At 46.4% G+C, this 16,829-nt stretch overlaps 1 protein-coding gene across 4 annotated transcripts in view; it reads left to right on the top strand.

Annotated features, from left to right (window-relative positions):
* The window catches only part of NTRK2 (neurotrophic receptor tyrosine kinase 2), a 71,427-nt gene extending 54,844 nt beyond the window's left edge, over positions 1–16,583 (top strand). For all 4 annotated transcript variants that reach the window (XM_061553714.1, XM_061553715.1, XM_061553713.1 and 1 more), the window contains 2 exons: positions 5,140–5,298; positions 14,977–16,583. In XM_061553714.1, coding sequence (XP_061409698.1) covers positions 5,140–5,298; positions 14,977–15,162 — 345 coding nt within the window. In that variant the 3' untranslated portion in view covers positions 15,163–16,583. The remainder of the gene's footprint in view (positions 1–5,139; positions 5,299–14,976) is intronic.
* Positions 16,584–16,829: the final 246 nt, after the last annotated feature.

Genomic DNA, 16,829 nt, shown 5'->3' with positions numbered 1-16,829 from the left:
TACATTTTACAATATGGTGGAATTGTTCAAAATGGACGATGGGATTATCGTGGATCTTATACCCTTTGATTTATTGGAGTATCACCAACTCGTGGCAACTCTAGTCTCTCCTAAATGTTTATTTGTTATAGTTAAGGGGTTGCTCGTCATGATCTGGTACAATTGTCATCGTGTATTGGATGTTTATTTTTATTTTTTGGGCAAACCAGAGAAGTGGGTTTTATATGTGCCAACTGCTACACGAAGTAACGATGGAATATCCAGAAGGAAAAAAAAACAAATCTCGCATTACAAAATGTGCAATATTATCCACTTACAGTTCCTGTGGTGGCAACATCCCCCCACCCCCATACCTGCTGTATTCAAACAAAATCAATTCCCCCTCTGTAAATGTTAGCTGGATGTCCCCATTAAAAGAGGTAGTTGCATTTCAGTGACTCTTTCAAGCATAAATCAAAAATTTTTGAAACACAAACAGACCTAAACCATATGTTTAAAAAAACTACCTTTTTAATAAAAGTCATGTTTCATGCAAGCTAAAATAAGGCCTTTGTATAGGTTTAATAATACCATGATAAAAAAAAACTAACTAAAGTTCAGTTCTAGTGAAGTTTTGCCATGAATTAGAGAATCATTTCAGAGCCGTCTTTCAACCTGACCACCCCTTTTGTGGTTGTAATGTGATACAGAGTAGATTTTTTTTCATGCAACATGCACAATATGGATCATCCTGGTCCTGTGCGTTTTTAAGGGTCAGACAGTCATGTAAGGCACAGCGCTCGGCCGCCCTCATTAATAATGAAGCAGCAGGAAACCATTTTCCACGGTACGCTCTCAAGGCCTTCTCAGAGATGGGCTTCATTAATATTTGACGGCCAAGAAATGGAGAGAAGTGAGTCTCATAGGCAGCTGTGTGAGTCTGAGTAAACTGGTAAATTTTTAATTAGCCAAAGCCTTCTTCCACATTAACTCATTTCACGAAAAAAATGTGATTTTTTTTCTAACCTATATCTGAACAAACAACACAAAATTAGTATGTTTACGGAGAAGGCATGGAGATGCATTGAAGTGATGCGATTTTCAATGTGCATAACATAAAAGACACGAAACGTCCACTGATAACGATTGAAATATGACATTCTTGACCTGCTCCATGGGTGTGTGACATTTGTATAATGCATCGCTCCATGCAACCTGCACTCGCATTGCTTCACCCATCAGATTGCAACAAATTCAGCCGTTATGAATATCCATATCAGTCTCTGCTCCTAATTGCTGGCCAGTGGGTCTTCTTCAGAGCACTCAATCTCTAACAACTACCTGCAATGTCAGGCGGTTTCATCGCATGACCCGCGGTGCTCCGCACAAAGTTGGTGAGTTTCCCAACAGACACTCGAGATAGGTTTTTGTTTTTCCTCGCTGAAGTACATTTTGTTTCGCGGAAAGAAAAAAAACTGTGCAGCAAACGCTCAGCTACATGGAACTTGAACAAAAAAAGGAAAAATTGTTCAGCCTTTATAAACGTCATAAACTGGTAAATCTCACGGAATTTTGAAGACCGATTGGTTCGTTTCGCAGCCGATGATGTGCAGTGACGTCGAACTTTGCGCGGAAGCAGCTGATTTAACATCTTGACGGGCCCGGCCCCAGGAACTTGCAGTTCTACATTCACGCTCGATCATTTCAATGTATATGCAGTCTGCCCATGTAATTTGACTTTTCTAAAGGTTAATTTGATTAATTAGCAGCATCTCCTAAGAGAAACCTGCTCATGACAACAAGAAAACAAGTGTTCATTCGTAAACGTTTTTAAAACGTGCCAAGTTTTGATGGAGCACCATCGTTTTAAGTGAAATATCCAGCGAGACAGTCAGCCCTTCTATGAATAAAGGACCATTGCCCCAACTTTCAACCGAACATGCATTCGTTTTGATGAGAGAGCGTTCATGAAGAACGCGGTGAATTGTTCAAACGAGAGAGGCCTCGTTGGGGTTTGCGGACGGATGTTGTTGCGCCGTTATTTGCAAATTCCTCGCCCATCGCCACCGTTCCAACAACAAATACAAAGATCCCCCGTATAGCCTTAACATACTCTTGGGGCAAGTGCTGTTAGCGAGTAGCACCTCTGAAGGGCGGCAACGGCACATGAAGGGGTGGGTGACCAACAACTACGTCCGGCCGCCTTTGTCTCCCCGGTGGCGATGTTTACACACCGCGCCAGGTACTCATTTGAGGTCAAGTCAACCTAGGGGAGTCCCAGGACCGGTGAAATTAATCGCCACTGATTCTAGTTTTGAAGCTTTCGTGACTGCGAGGATTAATATTCTTAGGTTTTTTCGGTAAAGTCACGTAGGTAAAAAAATATTTAAATTCATAAAAGTTAAATAAAAATAAAATAAAAATCACGACGTTTTGGAGGCAACACAAACTTCCGTCTTCAGGTGGAACCGTCACAGCACGATAGCTGTATCAAGTGATACAGCTATCGTGCTGTGACGATTTTTCTTTTCTTTTACTTTTAATATTATTTTTTTACCTACGTGACTTTACCGAAAAAACCTAAGAATATAATCTCCACTGGTTGGTGGCCATGAGCGGGAATGGAACCCTGGTGGCCGGATTTCGTGGCGCGGCGCGCCAACCTTCCACGCCACTCCGCAGCATTGCCCCCCTGCTGATGCTGCTGCTCTTCCCACGGCGCTCTGCGTGCGGTGCTGGCTGTCCCCCACGCTCGCACGTGGAGGCAGCCAACGCAGCACAGAGGTCGCAACCGGGTTACCCGATACCCGGCTACCCGTAGCAGGCCAGGTACGGGTATGGGTACCCGTTTGCGACCCTGGTGCTGCCGGGTACGGGTAGGCCGTGAGTCACTGGTGAGTCACCGTTTGTCACTTATTTCGGGTAGGGTACGGGTAGGGAACGGGTACCCGTACCCGTTTTGCGACCCTGATGCGGCCGGGTACGGGTACGGGTAAGGAATCAAAACCCGTTTGCGACCTCTGATCTGACGCAGCAGCAGCAGCAGCAGCGAGCACGAGGCCGCGCCGTCGCCCCTGCTCGGCGCCAGTGGCGTGCGGCTCGCTCGCGGCCACGTGGGCTCGCTCACCCCGCATTGCTCGCGACTGTTATTCATCCTTCATCTATTCCTCCTGCATCGTCAGCAACAAGTGGAGTGACTTTAAATTTCCATTTAAAGCTTTCGTGACTGCAGGGGTTCATCTTCTTGGTTCTTTCGGGAAAGTCACGTAGAATGGAAATAATAAAATAATAAAAATATTACATAATAAAATAATATATGTGACTTTCGTAGGAAGTGCCATTGTTTACGGTTTAAATGTTCTCCGTGAGCATCACCTATCAACAGCGCCTCGATGCGTCTCTCCACTGCTGGGTGATGCAGATATCCGTCGGGATTCGGCGCGCGAGCCGATTTACTTGCTCCATCTACGCGGCAGAAGATCTCCAAAAATTAAACCCGCAAGCTTATGATGATTATGATAATGATTAGTGCCAATAATAATACCAGTATGGATTAGGTAAACGAAAAAAGTTAATCTTATAAAAATATTTAAAAAAGTATAACCCCAGAGGAATATTCGACTGAGTTGACCTAAACCAGGATTTGAATTACCAACTTTCGAAATGTACATCAAATACTGTCCCATGGCACCACTCAGCCAAGCTGTACGCTTTTGCACGAATCACGTTGACGGTAATAGTTACAGTCTTGCATGGAGTGCATCTGGAATGTTTCTGATGTTGTTCTTTACAAGCCCCAAATGTCTGCGTGCAGTCAAGACAAGCTGCTGCATCTCGGCCACAGTGGCCGCTGTGAAAAAAATAAAAATGCGACCGTTGGTTTTGGCACTCGGCCACCTCACACCACTCGAACCACACTGACGCTCAATCACTTTATTACGCGTCAGCCACCACAGAACCCATAGGCGTTAAAACACTTCATAAATCACGCGCACAAAAGAACCCAGTGGTGCCACTATCCCAACACGCATCGCACACCGCAGGACCCATCGCTGCTAAACCGCTTCATACATCTGCCGTAACACCGCAGGGAGCACTGGAGCGCACCGCATTACGGAGCAATGAGCGCACTATTAAGTCACGTCTCACGCCAATGATCATCGGCAATTCCTCGCACTTGACCTCGTGATGCCTTCCCCTTCACTCTGTGACTCATCACATGAGTCACAGTCTCTGCACTCTCCACTGCTCGCGCCTTACAACCCACGCACGTGTTGTCAAAAAGTTATCGAGTCTCATTGTAAACGTTTGTGTTGTAGAACACCTGATTCACAGGACCGAGGCCACGCACATTACAGCGAAGCCCGTGTTTGTGCCATGCATTTGTCTCTGTGCGTATTCGTGTGGGGGGCGGTTGGTTGTACTGTGGTTCACACGCTGCGCGAGGAGATCAGTAACAACGTCAGTTCAGTTCTCGAGCGTGGCAACAATCTTTGTCCTCGGCCTCCCCTAGGCCGACTTCACCTGTGCAGCGTGTGAACATCAGCACTGGGGGAGACAAAAATTTCCGGGCGCGGTGTTCACCGCACCACAATCCCCTTGTGTGCCATGCCCGCACCTAATAGGCGCTTGCTAACAGCATTTGCCTCTGTGGTCTATACAGTGATACAGGGCAACTTTGTCTTTTCTGCATGTTAACTTGTGAATATGAATCAGTGGTGTATCTGGTGGCGCTCTTGGCTGCATCTCAGCATTTCATTACTTGTCTGATGTTCGCTGCTCTGTCATTGCCCACTCGCATTCCCCGCCTCTGCTTCGCGCCACACGCAGTCCTCACCGCGCCAGCCTTTTCTATGATGCCAAAACACACCTGGGTCTTCACAAGTCAAATTCTGGGTTAGGGTTGCCACCTCTCAGGTTCCAAAAGCAGGACATGTTATCGGATATTTCACAATCCCAGAAGAGGGGATAACTACCTACATGCGACCGACAAACACTGACTTCATGTTTAATGTCCAGTGAAGACTTACAGATTTCCCAGGAAAGCTACCTCCAACGAGAGGATGATCGTGGGGAAAACCAGGACAGGTGGCAAACTTATTCGGACGATCGTCGGTCAACGTGAATCCGAACACCTTGCGCCGTTCGTGGGATGCGCAGGTGGGCGGCCACACGATGCTGCCCATCCGCTGGATGCCCCCAGAGAGCATCATGTACCGCAAGTTCACGGCGGACAGCGACGTGTGGAGCCTGGGCGTCGTGCTGTGGGAGATCTTCACCTACGGCAAGCAGCCCTGGTACCAGCTCTCCAACACGGAGGTGAGCTCGCCGGCCGACCGGCCTGCGCGTATCTGCGCCACTGTAACATTCCCACAACCTTTCGTGACTGCAGGGATTCATCTTCTTGGTTCTTTCGGTGAAGTCACGTAGAAGGGAAATAATAAAATAATAAAAATAAAACATAATCAAATCATTCTCACGACGTTTCGGCCACAACGCAAGCAGCCGAAACGTCGCGAGAATTATTTTATTATTTTTTTTATTATTTTATTATTTCCCTTCTACGTGACTTTACCGAAAGAACCAAGAAGACTTCCCACAACCGTCACCACTCTCGCAGCAAATTCGTCTCTGCGGTCACTCTTGCAAATGGGACTGTCCCACCGCGCCATGCAGGCCGTGGCGGTTCTTTGATCCTACTTCACCAATGCTGGTCGTTACTGGATGTCGAAGGCATGGAGTATAGACGTGGGAGCATAGAAGTACAGTACAACGATGGATTTTATTGCATTTTAGTCCTGCGGCAGCCTGACACGTAATTTTGTATGCATGGTGGTCGCCCATCCAAACACTATGCGTGCTCAAGCTGGCTTAGCCTCTGAGATCGGACGCATTACAGGTGATTTGGTCATCAGCACTATTATAAAAATAACGATTAAGCAAACATGTTGTTGGAACATACTGTATGTGTGTTATATTCTTTGGGTCTTTCGGTCAAGCCACGTAGATATAAAAATAATAAAAAATAATCACGTTTATTTTTTTGTACGTAATGGCTCTTTAAATGTTGGGTTGAAATATTGCAAAAAGTTTGCTCTAACTGAAGGTAATTTGTCGCAACTTCCCTCAGTTTAATTTCCAGTTACTTTCCGAGGTGATCATTTCCATTTCAAGTAAACATGACTCGTTTAAAATACAAAATAGTTTTCATATTGGACACGTGGGAATACAGCTATAACAAACACACAACACTAGAGTATAGTTAAACTGATTATGCGTGAATTAGTTTATCCGGGGCCAGCAAAACCCGGTTCTCTCTTCCAAATATTTGGGGGATGTGGCCATAAATGTATCCGAGGTCCAGACCACGGTTAACGGAGGTTATTTGGCAAATAATTCCAAATATCCGTCGTTATCCAGAGTAAAGTGGGTGAACACCAAATCAAGTCAGGGTGCAAATGTCGATGCGGTGCTTTCTGCACTGCATTGTTGAAGTGTTAGCCCTGGGGCGTCTCTCCGAACACAAAAGCAAGCAAGCCCCCTTCCCATACCTACCCATCTCATGGTAGGCGATACCCCGTAGGTCTGGTGCCTGAGGGGCAAGCGCCTGATGATGATGGCGACCTCCTCCCGTGATTGTAAATCTTCGTCACAGAAAGCCCTCGAGGTGTCCCCACGCCTTTGCCTGCTGGTCCATGCCCCATTCAGTGACGTTTTGTCACGTGTCACGCGTAGGCAGGGCTCTTCCAAATATCCAGGGTCAGGGGCCACGGAATGAACAGAGATATTCGGCAATTTTTTCCAATTATCCAGTTGGGACTCCAGATATTTGGAACCGGAGCTCCTGTCTCCCATGTTTATCCTGGATAAACGGAGTTTGACTGTAATTTACAGGCCTTTTTTAATCTACTGCTGGGTGAAGGCCTCCCCTCACCATGCAGGTCGCGGCAGTTTCATGACCCTATGCGACCACGTTCGTCAGTGCGGGTTAGTTCAGATATTTCTCGCCACTATTATTAGCTGCGGTCAGGAATTGAACTCAAGTGGCTAGATGTGTAGTGCAATGTGCTCACCATTGATTGAACAACAACAAAAAATAATAACATTCTTAAAAAAAATTATTGTTTCATCACCCTGAAGGTGGCTGGGTGGCTCAAAGGTCAGAATACCAATCCAGGATCACTAAGGGCCTGGAGCAAATCTGGGCAACTCCCCACAATTAAACTGGGTTCTCAAGTGTAGTGAGTGGACGGAGTATCAACCTGGTTACCACTGACTTCACAAAAAGTAAAACTGCATAAAATTGCTTTTCACTTAATTTGGCTTATCCCTGCTCTGAGGCTTAAAAACATCTGTTTAATCCACACGTGACACTCTGCAAGACATTAAAAGGTGTGTCTCTCGTGTGAATAAAGAGGTCTAATGAAGGGGCTACACAAGTACAGAAGTCCATTGATGTCATCATCCAAAGCCATTCCCTGACAGGATGATGCTCTGCTCAAAATGGAAATTACTTCATCGTATGACGTGGCACCATCGCACGATTGGAATAACATTGGTCAAAATATATATTTCTTAGATAAAAAAAGACCACCTCGAATATGATCAGAATACATATATAAAACATACTTAATTTTCAGTTAATGACCATTCTTATCTGAAATGTCAACCTGGTATAATTTCCTTTGACAAAGTGGTGTCGATGATATATGCGATACAATATTTCGAAATATATTCTTACATTTTCTAAACTACGCAATGTATTCGCAACTTGGTTATTTTACACGTATACCGTCACAGTATTGTGTTGCACAATCAAGCACGTGTCAGGTTTAATCTCAACGTTAATAGTGCTGGAAATTCCACTTCCGCTGGCAGGGGTGAATTTATAAACAGGACAACAACTGTTAACGTCCCACATACCTATTGTATGAACTCCAGATGAAAGAAAGGCCGAATGGACTGCTGCCACAACCATCATTCTTTCCTCATTATTGTCATAACACCTTCATTACGGTGCTAAATTAGCCATTGGCTATGTTGTCGGCAGCAAAGGGCAGTGGCAGTAACATCCATTGTATGTATATGTATGTATGTTGAACTCACTGCGACTTAAACCAATGTTTTTTCAGGAGGGGGTGTGTTACAATGTTTGGCCAAATCCCTAAATGAATCTTTGGCAGTATAGTTAGTTCTGCATTCAGACTACATTATAGTATAGAGTACATACAATGTGAAACATTGTGCATTGTGACGAGTTTTGTAATTACCCATACGGACGTGTTTACATAACACACACACGACTACCCTGCCATAATGCTGTTATAATATAATGTTCTATACATGCGGATGTATGCTGAACTTCTTTCGCACCGTACATAGCCAACCAAGTTAATCGGAGGTGCGGGGGAAGGACACAACACTAAACACAAAAAGCAGTTCGAAAGAATAAAGCAATGCTGTTGCCCGCCTTCACCAGCCCGTACTGACCAGCGTAGGTGAAGTATGGTCAAATAACCCCCCATGACCACAGAAAGTGATAAAACCCTCATCCAGCAGTGAATAGTCAAAAGGGCTGTACAAGCACAGCGCCTTCATTGCCACGATTATAATCATCAGCATCTATGTCGTTATCATCATCGTCATCATCGTCATCGGCAATCTGGACCAGAGCGCCTAATGGAACTCAGGCCAGGTGGCCACGGTCTTAGATTCGTCCCATGGGAGACAGACACGGCCGTTAAAAGGTGATAATTGTTCTTGTGTACGCCACGAACAAATTACAAAATAACAACTCTTCAAAAATTAATTGCAGAGACTTTAATTGTGCTAATCCATCCGAGATGTCCCTGGCAGATCCCCCCCCCCTTCAAGCAGCTTCAGCAGCCAGCAATATGTGACAGCGATTTACCGCGGGGCCACCTGGCACCCTCCAGCCCGCCACTGGTGTCAGCTGTGGCCGGAATTAGAGCTCAGGTCGCCGAGTTCATCCCGCAGCGCGCAAGCCACCGCGCCCGCGGCTCCACTCCGTATTGTCATGGGACACATTTATATAACCAGAAGCCGAGAGCTATAAACTACAATTTTTAAATATGTACAGTAGGGAGGAAGTTTTTGTTGTTGCTGTTGCTTGTTGTCTTTCCCCCGAACCTCCGATTAGCACGGTTGGCTACGTACGGTGCGAACGAAATTCAACTTACAATTTAAAGCTGAGAACACGTCATTTTCCAACACAAACAGACAACACAACAATGCAGGACACGGCCAAAGTAGAGTGCAGCCAGCACACACGTGGAAAACGTAACGTCGCCTTGGCCGTATTAGTCATGCTCTGATGGGTGTGCCCGCCCTTAGCCAAAGTTTCACTTAAAGCTTTCAAAATGGCACAATTAAGCGTGCAACAATATGTAGAAAGTGAGCTGCCATGGCGTAATGGATAGCAGCACACTGCATACTCCTAGGTTTTTTCGGTAAAGTCACGTAGGTAAATCATGTATCATTGATACAGCGAATCTAGCTGTGACGGTCCCACCTGATGACGGAGACTTGTGTTGCCTCCGAAACGTCGTGATTTATAATTTTATTTTATTTCTATTATTACTTTTAGTAATTTTTTTTTTACAATATTTTACCTACGTGACTTTACCGAAAAAAACCTAAGAGTATGAATCCTTGCAGTCACGAAAGCTTCAAATCCAGCACACTGCACTTGCAATCCAGAGCTCGGCAGTTCGATCTCATCTCCTGGCATGACAGTTGAAAAAAAACAATGGGCCGGGTTTTCTCAAATTCCCCCCACCTCTGTCCATCGCGAAGTACGCGTACACTAAAATTAGTCGATCAGTAGATTGCGTGTGGTGGGGTGAAGTGTGGGTATGCCCACCTCTTCCAATAAGTCCGGTCAACGTGGAAAAAAGTTGATCAAATAGAAAGGTTTCTCTAGTGTCGGCCCATCTGCCAGCAGTGACATAAGCAAGCAATTTGCAGGGCAGTATAATTACCTTTTTAATATGTAGCCATATGTCACCAAACAGAGTGCCATATTGGTTGATACGGCAATGAGGATATTTTAAAATGCTGCATTCTAAATGTGTGGTGGATTAAGGTTGATGGCTATGGCAGTAGAGCTGGAGGGACTCGCTTGGCAGTCGTGGGATTTTCCATCTGCATCATTCGACGAACACCCTGGATACCTTTGACCATTTGCCACCCATTAGCAAAGCGCTCCCTCGCTACTGAAGAGAGACAACTTGACAAAAGGAGACGTGATTAATATTAAAACCCCGATTATTATGCAGTCTGTTACCTGCACTGCAGGTGCATTTTTAACTCTCTCTGATCAGGATAATAGAGCACCTCCAAGGAAATGCATACGCAAAGACTTGCAATAAAGAAGGGGGACAGGGATTGCCGTTATCTCATATTGGCAAGGGTAATTGTGGTCTGACTTGTATGACTAATAACTTGATCATTAAAATTCTAGAACATCAATCAGGGACGAGACCCCTTGCCTCCCACACTCACTTACAGGGGGGAGGGGAGAGTGATTCTCACAGATGTGCTGTCGTCATTAATTGCAAGGGAATGAATGTCCAGAAATTCTGGCCAATCCCTCCATAAACCCCTGTCAAACATCACTATCCACTAATGCTGTCAAATCGTATAACACACTGGGGAGGGCTCCAATAACCACACGAGCAGCCCGAGAAGACCCTCGTACCTACTACCCACATCCATGCAGCAATGTTAATTTGTGAGGCTCAGAAAGAGATTTTAAATATATATTTCTATTAATTTAGTTTTTTTAATTCCCAATGCGTTATCCGATAACGGTCACACATATACAGTACCTGTGTGTATTTCGTTAAATCTACTCAAGTCTAGCTATGGGCATTGTAGGGGGAAAAATATTTTCCTGTGTTAAAATAAATTTGAACGTAAATTTTTTCTCCCAATAATCAGGCTTTTCGGACTCGTATCTGGTATAGCAATGTAAGAAGCGGTATTTTTTCCTGCCGAGGTCACAGGAAAGAAAGGGCTCCTGGTGTAATGGATGGAATTCTTGTAGCAGTCGGTAATAATTACCGTAACCCGCGTGGGAGCACCGTACCCCGGGGGAGTGGAGCTGGGCTCTCGGTAGACATGGCAGGGCGAGTCACCTTGGTGTCCACAGACAGGTCACCCCGAGTCAGACAAAGATCCCCTGTATAATCTTTACAGATTGTTGGGGCGAATGCTGTTAGTGAGCGCACCTATGAAGGCTGGTACGGCACACGAGAGGGTGGGTGGCCAACATCACCCCCAGCCGCCTTTGTCTCTCCAGTGGCGATGTTTACACACTGCACCTTGTACTCATTTGAGGCTGAGTCAAGCTAGGGGATGCCTATGACCGGTTCAGATAATCGTCACTGGTGATGGCCTTTGAGCGGGAATTGAATTCGGGTTGTCGCGCAACGCACTAAGCGCTACACCACCACGCCTGCCGAGTCACACGCACGGACACACAACGCTGGACCGTATTAACTGTGCACATTGGAGAGTTCATTCGCCAACACGTGCGGCCGATATGATATGCAGCTCTACAGTAAATATGACATGGAATGCATTGGTTTGGGATCATGAAGCAGCACTACGGAAACACAATCACGCGCAGCTATTCATCAATGTTATCGTTATGCAATGGAGCCGACATTGGTTTTGTTGGGTTGTTGTGTGCATGAGGCTTATGTAATAATTTTAAAGTTACATACAATCCAATGTTATTGCTAAGGTTTACATTGCACCACCTATTTATGAAAACGTGTAGCCCTGCACATGCCTTCAAATGCAGTGCACGTGATATCTAGTTTTTTTTGCAACATAATTTGAGCCGCATATGAATAGCATTTGAGTCAGCAATAAATTAAGAAGAAAACAAAGCACATGCAAAAGTCATTCCCTGTCCAAATTTCCAATGCCATGCGCCCATTGGCTGACACCTCGCTGACGGGATTCCACCTCGGGATTTCGTTCGCCCCTTGGTGGCCCGTGCATCGTTCGCCACCACCTGCTTATGCACCGCTCACTGCCCGCACGCTCTGCACGGACTGCGCCTCGCGCAGCCTCTCTGCCAGTCCGCTGCTGGATGAGGGCCACCCCACGGCCGCCTGAGTCGTTGGGGGGTTTTCACCAGTGCTTCACCACACTTCATCGCGGCCGGTTGGTGAAGGTGGGGAGCGTAGACATCAGAGCACAGTAGAGTACAACAGTGGAGTTTGCTGCACTGCCATCTGCTGACATCCTAGCCCTGCAGCAGCCAACAGCACCTGTTTCACGCATAGCGGTTGCCCATCCGAGAACTATCCAGGCTCAAGTTTGCTGAGCTGTCAAATTCAGGATAGAATCAGGCAGATTACAGGTGATTTGGTCATAGCCTATTGGTGTGTGTGTGTAGTGAGTGGAAGTGTGTTGGTTAGCGCGCTTGCACTACGAATCCAGCGACCCGGGTTCGATTCCCGCTTATGGCCGACATCAGTGGCGACTTTCTGAACGGGTCATGGACCTCCCCTAGGTCGACTCAGCCTCAAATGAGTGCCTGGTGCAGTGTGTAAATATTGCCACTCGGGAGACAAATGTGGCCGGGTGTTGTGTTGGCCACCCACCCCCTCGTGTGCCGTGCCGGCCTTCATAGGTGCTCGCTAACAGCACTTGTCCCAAAAGTATGTTGAGGCTACATGGCAGTCTTCGTCTTATTTGTCCTGAGCTATTTAAGCCTTGGAAAATCAGCTGTTACTGGTCCAGTAGTTCGACCACAACATCTAGAATTTGGGCTTCCTTAATCCATCAGCAAAAGTGCCGGCTTCTCTTAAAACGACCGACAGAGTGATGGTAACCAGACCCTGGGTCCTCTTGATGCATTTGCAGGAGTCTAAAAACTCCACATGGTGCAGGGGAATTCATGCCAAGGCGACGCGGAGGAAAAACGGTAGCCAAATGTCATAAATAATGAAGCTGCCTCATCTCTGTTTGACACTTTACACTGAATTGGCTCCACATGCTTTTAGAGCATCAGAGCTTTTGTCAAGATGCCCTGCGCTGGGTATTCTTTACGCTGCCTTATTGCTTATCATGGAGATGTCATGACGTCATGTAAACACAATAACCTGAGATGCAAAAGGGAAACTAAATGTTTTGACCGGTACAGAATGCGTTCATTGGCAGGGAGATTTTTCTAGACGGAATAATGGTCGTAATTTACAGCGCTTTTTCAAACCACTGCTGGATAACAGCTTCCCAATTCTTTTCGGTCGTAGGTATGTTTGACCATACTTCACCATGCTAGTCAATGCGGGTCGGGTGAGACCAGGACAGGCTCAGATCTCACTCGCTACGTATGTTAGCCGCCATAGTGTGCTAACCACTGCACCGCTGCATTGCCCATGAGTTTACATACAGCTTCTTGATATTTTAAATATGCGTGTGAAAAAACTGTGCCTTAATTGGCAATCACGTTTGCATTAAATAGCAATATACCCAGTTATTAGAGTAACTGCATGATACATTTGATATGCTCATTAGTCCATATTGGTCCAGCAAGGCATATTACTTCATGATCTCGCATTCAAGTTGTTACAATAGCTCCATTTTAGCTGTAATCAAACACAATTGTGCACAGCCCTAAGACTCTTACACCAACAACACTTCATGAAAAATCACTTTTAATGCTGCCAATACCTGGAAAAGAAGCATTTTTTCAATATCTGCTGTCGTTGCCATTACATATTGTGCAGTGACGGAGAGAATCCATAAAATCTCCGAAATTGTAGACAAAAATGGCACAGGTCTTTTGATTAAGACTGAAAGCTTGGAGCAACGATTGCAGCGTGTCCGTATTGCTGAGCGAGCCATCCCCGTCAAGCCCACCCTGGGCCTCTGACCCGCTTGCATCAGGCCTGTCTAATCCAGCCTTTCCGATGCTCGGATCAATGGGGCTGATTCAGCGTTTGATCAGCGTTCCAGGTGACACCCGAAGGCAGAGGGCAGCTTCGCAGACAGCCGTCTCATCGCCAACTGGAAAATGAAGGGGCTAGTCAAGAGAACGTACGCACTGAGCTACTGTCATCGTCAAAGGGCAAAAATGGAAAAGGCGCAGCTCTGTAATTTCTGGCCCACGCCTCCGTTGGAAGAAGGGCCTCTGCTAGAGGGTGGAGAGCTCCTCTACGAGGTTTTTTTGGCCTACTCTTCCACGCTGTTCAAATGTCTTGGTCGAAATTGTTCGAGTATTGCATTGCAATTATTGTAATGTGTCGTGTGCGGTGGGATACGTTTGTAATGGAGTGACCTGAAGGTGGCTTTGTGGTTAACATAACAAAACACATCAAAGCCTCTGCCCCTGCTGGTCAAGGCAGTGGCCACTGGTCGAGTCAAAACGAGTTTGGATAAATCACGCAAACGCGTTTGTGCTTGGAAGTATTTCATCTACGGCATGGAATCTGATGGCGAGCTGGCAGGGAAAAAAATTCGTGCTTTTGTATTTGAAAATACAACAGTTCTTTTTACTCTGATTTGCGTATCCAAGGTTTTGTCAACACCTTCATCAAGTTGGCCGGTTTTCAATCGGGTATATCTCTAACAGAGACACAACCTTCTAAAAATGCATTCGTATTGGATCACAATTATGTATGTATGGTGAACTTCTTTCACACCGTACGTAGCCAACCGCGCTAATCGAGGATGCAGGAGGACAACAAAATAAACACAAAAAGCAGTTCTAAAGAAACTCGTTATCAAATTACAAGAATTTGGGTCCTCCCGCTCCCCATCCTGCGGACGTACAGAGATAACGCCTAAAAGTTTTCTCACTTCGTCAATTTTAATTAGTTTCATCAGATGAGAGCTCAAGAGACCAGGATAGTCTCATGTATTGTATGTTGAACTTCTTTCGCACCGTACGTAGCCAACTGTGCTAATCGGAGGTGCGCTGTGCTGTGCGCGCATCTCTCCCCGCGCGCCACACAGGTCATCGACTGCATCTGCCAGGGCCGCGTTCTGGAGCGGCCACGCAGCTGTCCCATGGAGGTGTACGAGCTGATGTTGGGTTGTTGGCACCGGGAGCCCCAGCACCGCCTGGGCATCAAGGACATCTTGGCTCGTCTCGAGAGCTTGGCCAAGATGTCCCCCGTTTATCTCGATATCTTGGGGTGACCAGTGCCCTCTCGCCTTCGCTTCGCAATGTGTTTTTTTGTATTTATTGGTGGGGGGGAGGGGTGTGTTTGTTTCTTTTTTAAAATGGGTTCCCTCTGTTGATTGTGAAGGGATGTAAAGTCTGTTGTTGTGCGGAATCGGTAATCACATTCGTCGTGTCCAGGGTGAGAGAGTAAGATAATTAGAATTGAATGTGGTAAAAGAAAGTACATATTACGATCATCTTACACGTAACCCTAAAATGTACTTCCCAAAAAGGGGAACGGGCTTCTTGGGAGAAGCTATGAATGGTCACACGTTGAGGCACGATGCATGAGATATTAATGCTGTCATCACATTTCAAATTCCCCTCTTTTTAAAAAATCTTAAAAATGTTCAAGTAAATTACAGTTCCATGATTTTCACGAGCCTTATATGACTTTCTTTAAAAGGTTTGGTATTTGCTCCAATGTTACGTTAGAGCAAATTACCTTTGCTGCACGCAGTGTTTCAGATTTAATTTCAAATTTAATTTTCCATAGCAGGCACCACACTGCGCGGAACTTGACAGCGTGAATTCTCTTTGCAAGCCTCTCTGCTCAAACTTGCTGCCGTCAGTATTTAAGCAGTCACTGTTTGTCGACAGTGACCATCCTCGATGGTAAATTACTTCGCCAGAGTTTGGACCATCAGGCTTAATTTCCTGCATACATTATCTACATCGGTGCAAAAGGTCATTGTCATCGAACTTTGAGCATTGTTAGATCTTCACCCATCATTTCAAGAGTTTCATCAGAACAACTAATTTGAGGCGAGCAAATGATCAAACTAGGTGTGTTAGGGTGGGTGTGGGATGGCAAACTTCATTTTCAGATTGGACATATCGATATGAATGCACATAAGATAACAAAAAATATCCTCGTGTATATTTGTTAAGAGACAAGTTATGCGTTAAGAATATCAGTGTCATCACACATAATCAGTCCGATTCTCTTGGGCATCGTCATCATCATCGTCGTCGTCATCATCCATGAGCATCTAAAGTCGATACAAAAAAACCTCTCCCGGGTGACTTCGTTCACCAAGCGGGAACGGCGAAGCATTCGTAGAGATGTTCTACAAAGCAAGCGGCTGCCCCCTCGGTCATGGTCGAGCGTGGGGGAGGCCCTCGCTCCCCGTGCCACCCTCGTGACAAACACGAGAACCCCGTTTAGCGTGCGCGCCAGCCAGCCAGCCAGCCAAATCGACTGCACCTCGCTCGCCGATGCATACAGATCAATGGGCGGCGGTGGAGGGGGGGATGCGGTGGTGGGAGGATGGCAAGCCCTGCATATATTTATCGATTGGTTTTATTTCGTAGAAGAGTGCGCTTTGGCACCGCGTCGCAGACTCAAATGTCGCGCGACTCTCCGCCCGCGGATCTTGGTGGGCGCGCGACGTGAGGGCTGTTCGGTTTGGGGGACGTGGGGAGGGTGGTGGTGGTGGTGGGGAGGGTGGTGGTGGTGGGGAGGGTGGTGGTGGTGGGGAGGGTGGTGGGTGGTGGTACCATCGCAAGGAGGCCGCCGGCGTGGGGCGTGGGCACGCCGGCGGCCGTGGCTTAGCTCGCCCTTTGGGTTACGGCCGTGCCAACACCGCGAGCGTTTTGAACGTGCAGGAGGAGCCCAGGGCACGCAATGAGACATCCGATA

Source organism: Lethenteron reissneri, chromosome 18 (assembly GCF_015708825.2).
Source record: "Lethenteron reissneri isolate LAM-NWPU_2019-01 chromosome 18, ASM1570882v1, whole genome shotgun sequence".
NCBI lineage: Eukaryota > Metazoa > Chordata > Hyperoartia > Petromyzontiformes > Petromyzontidae > Lethenteron > Lethenteron reissneri.
This window is presented reverse-complemented; position numbering and strand designations above follow the sequence as displayed.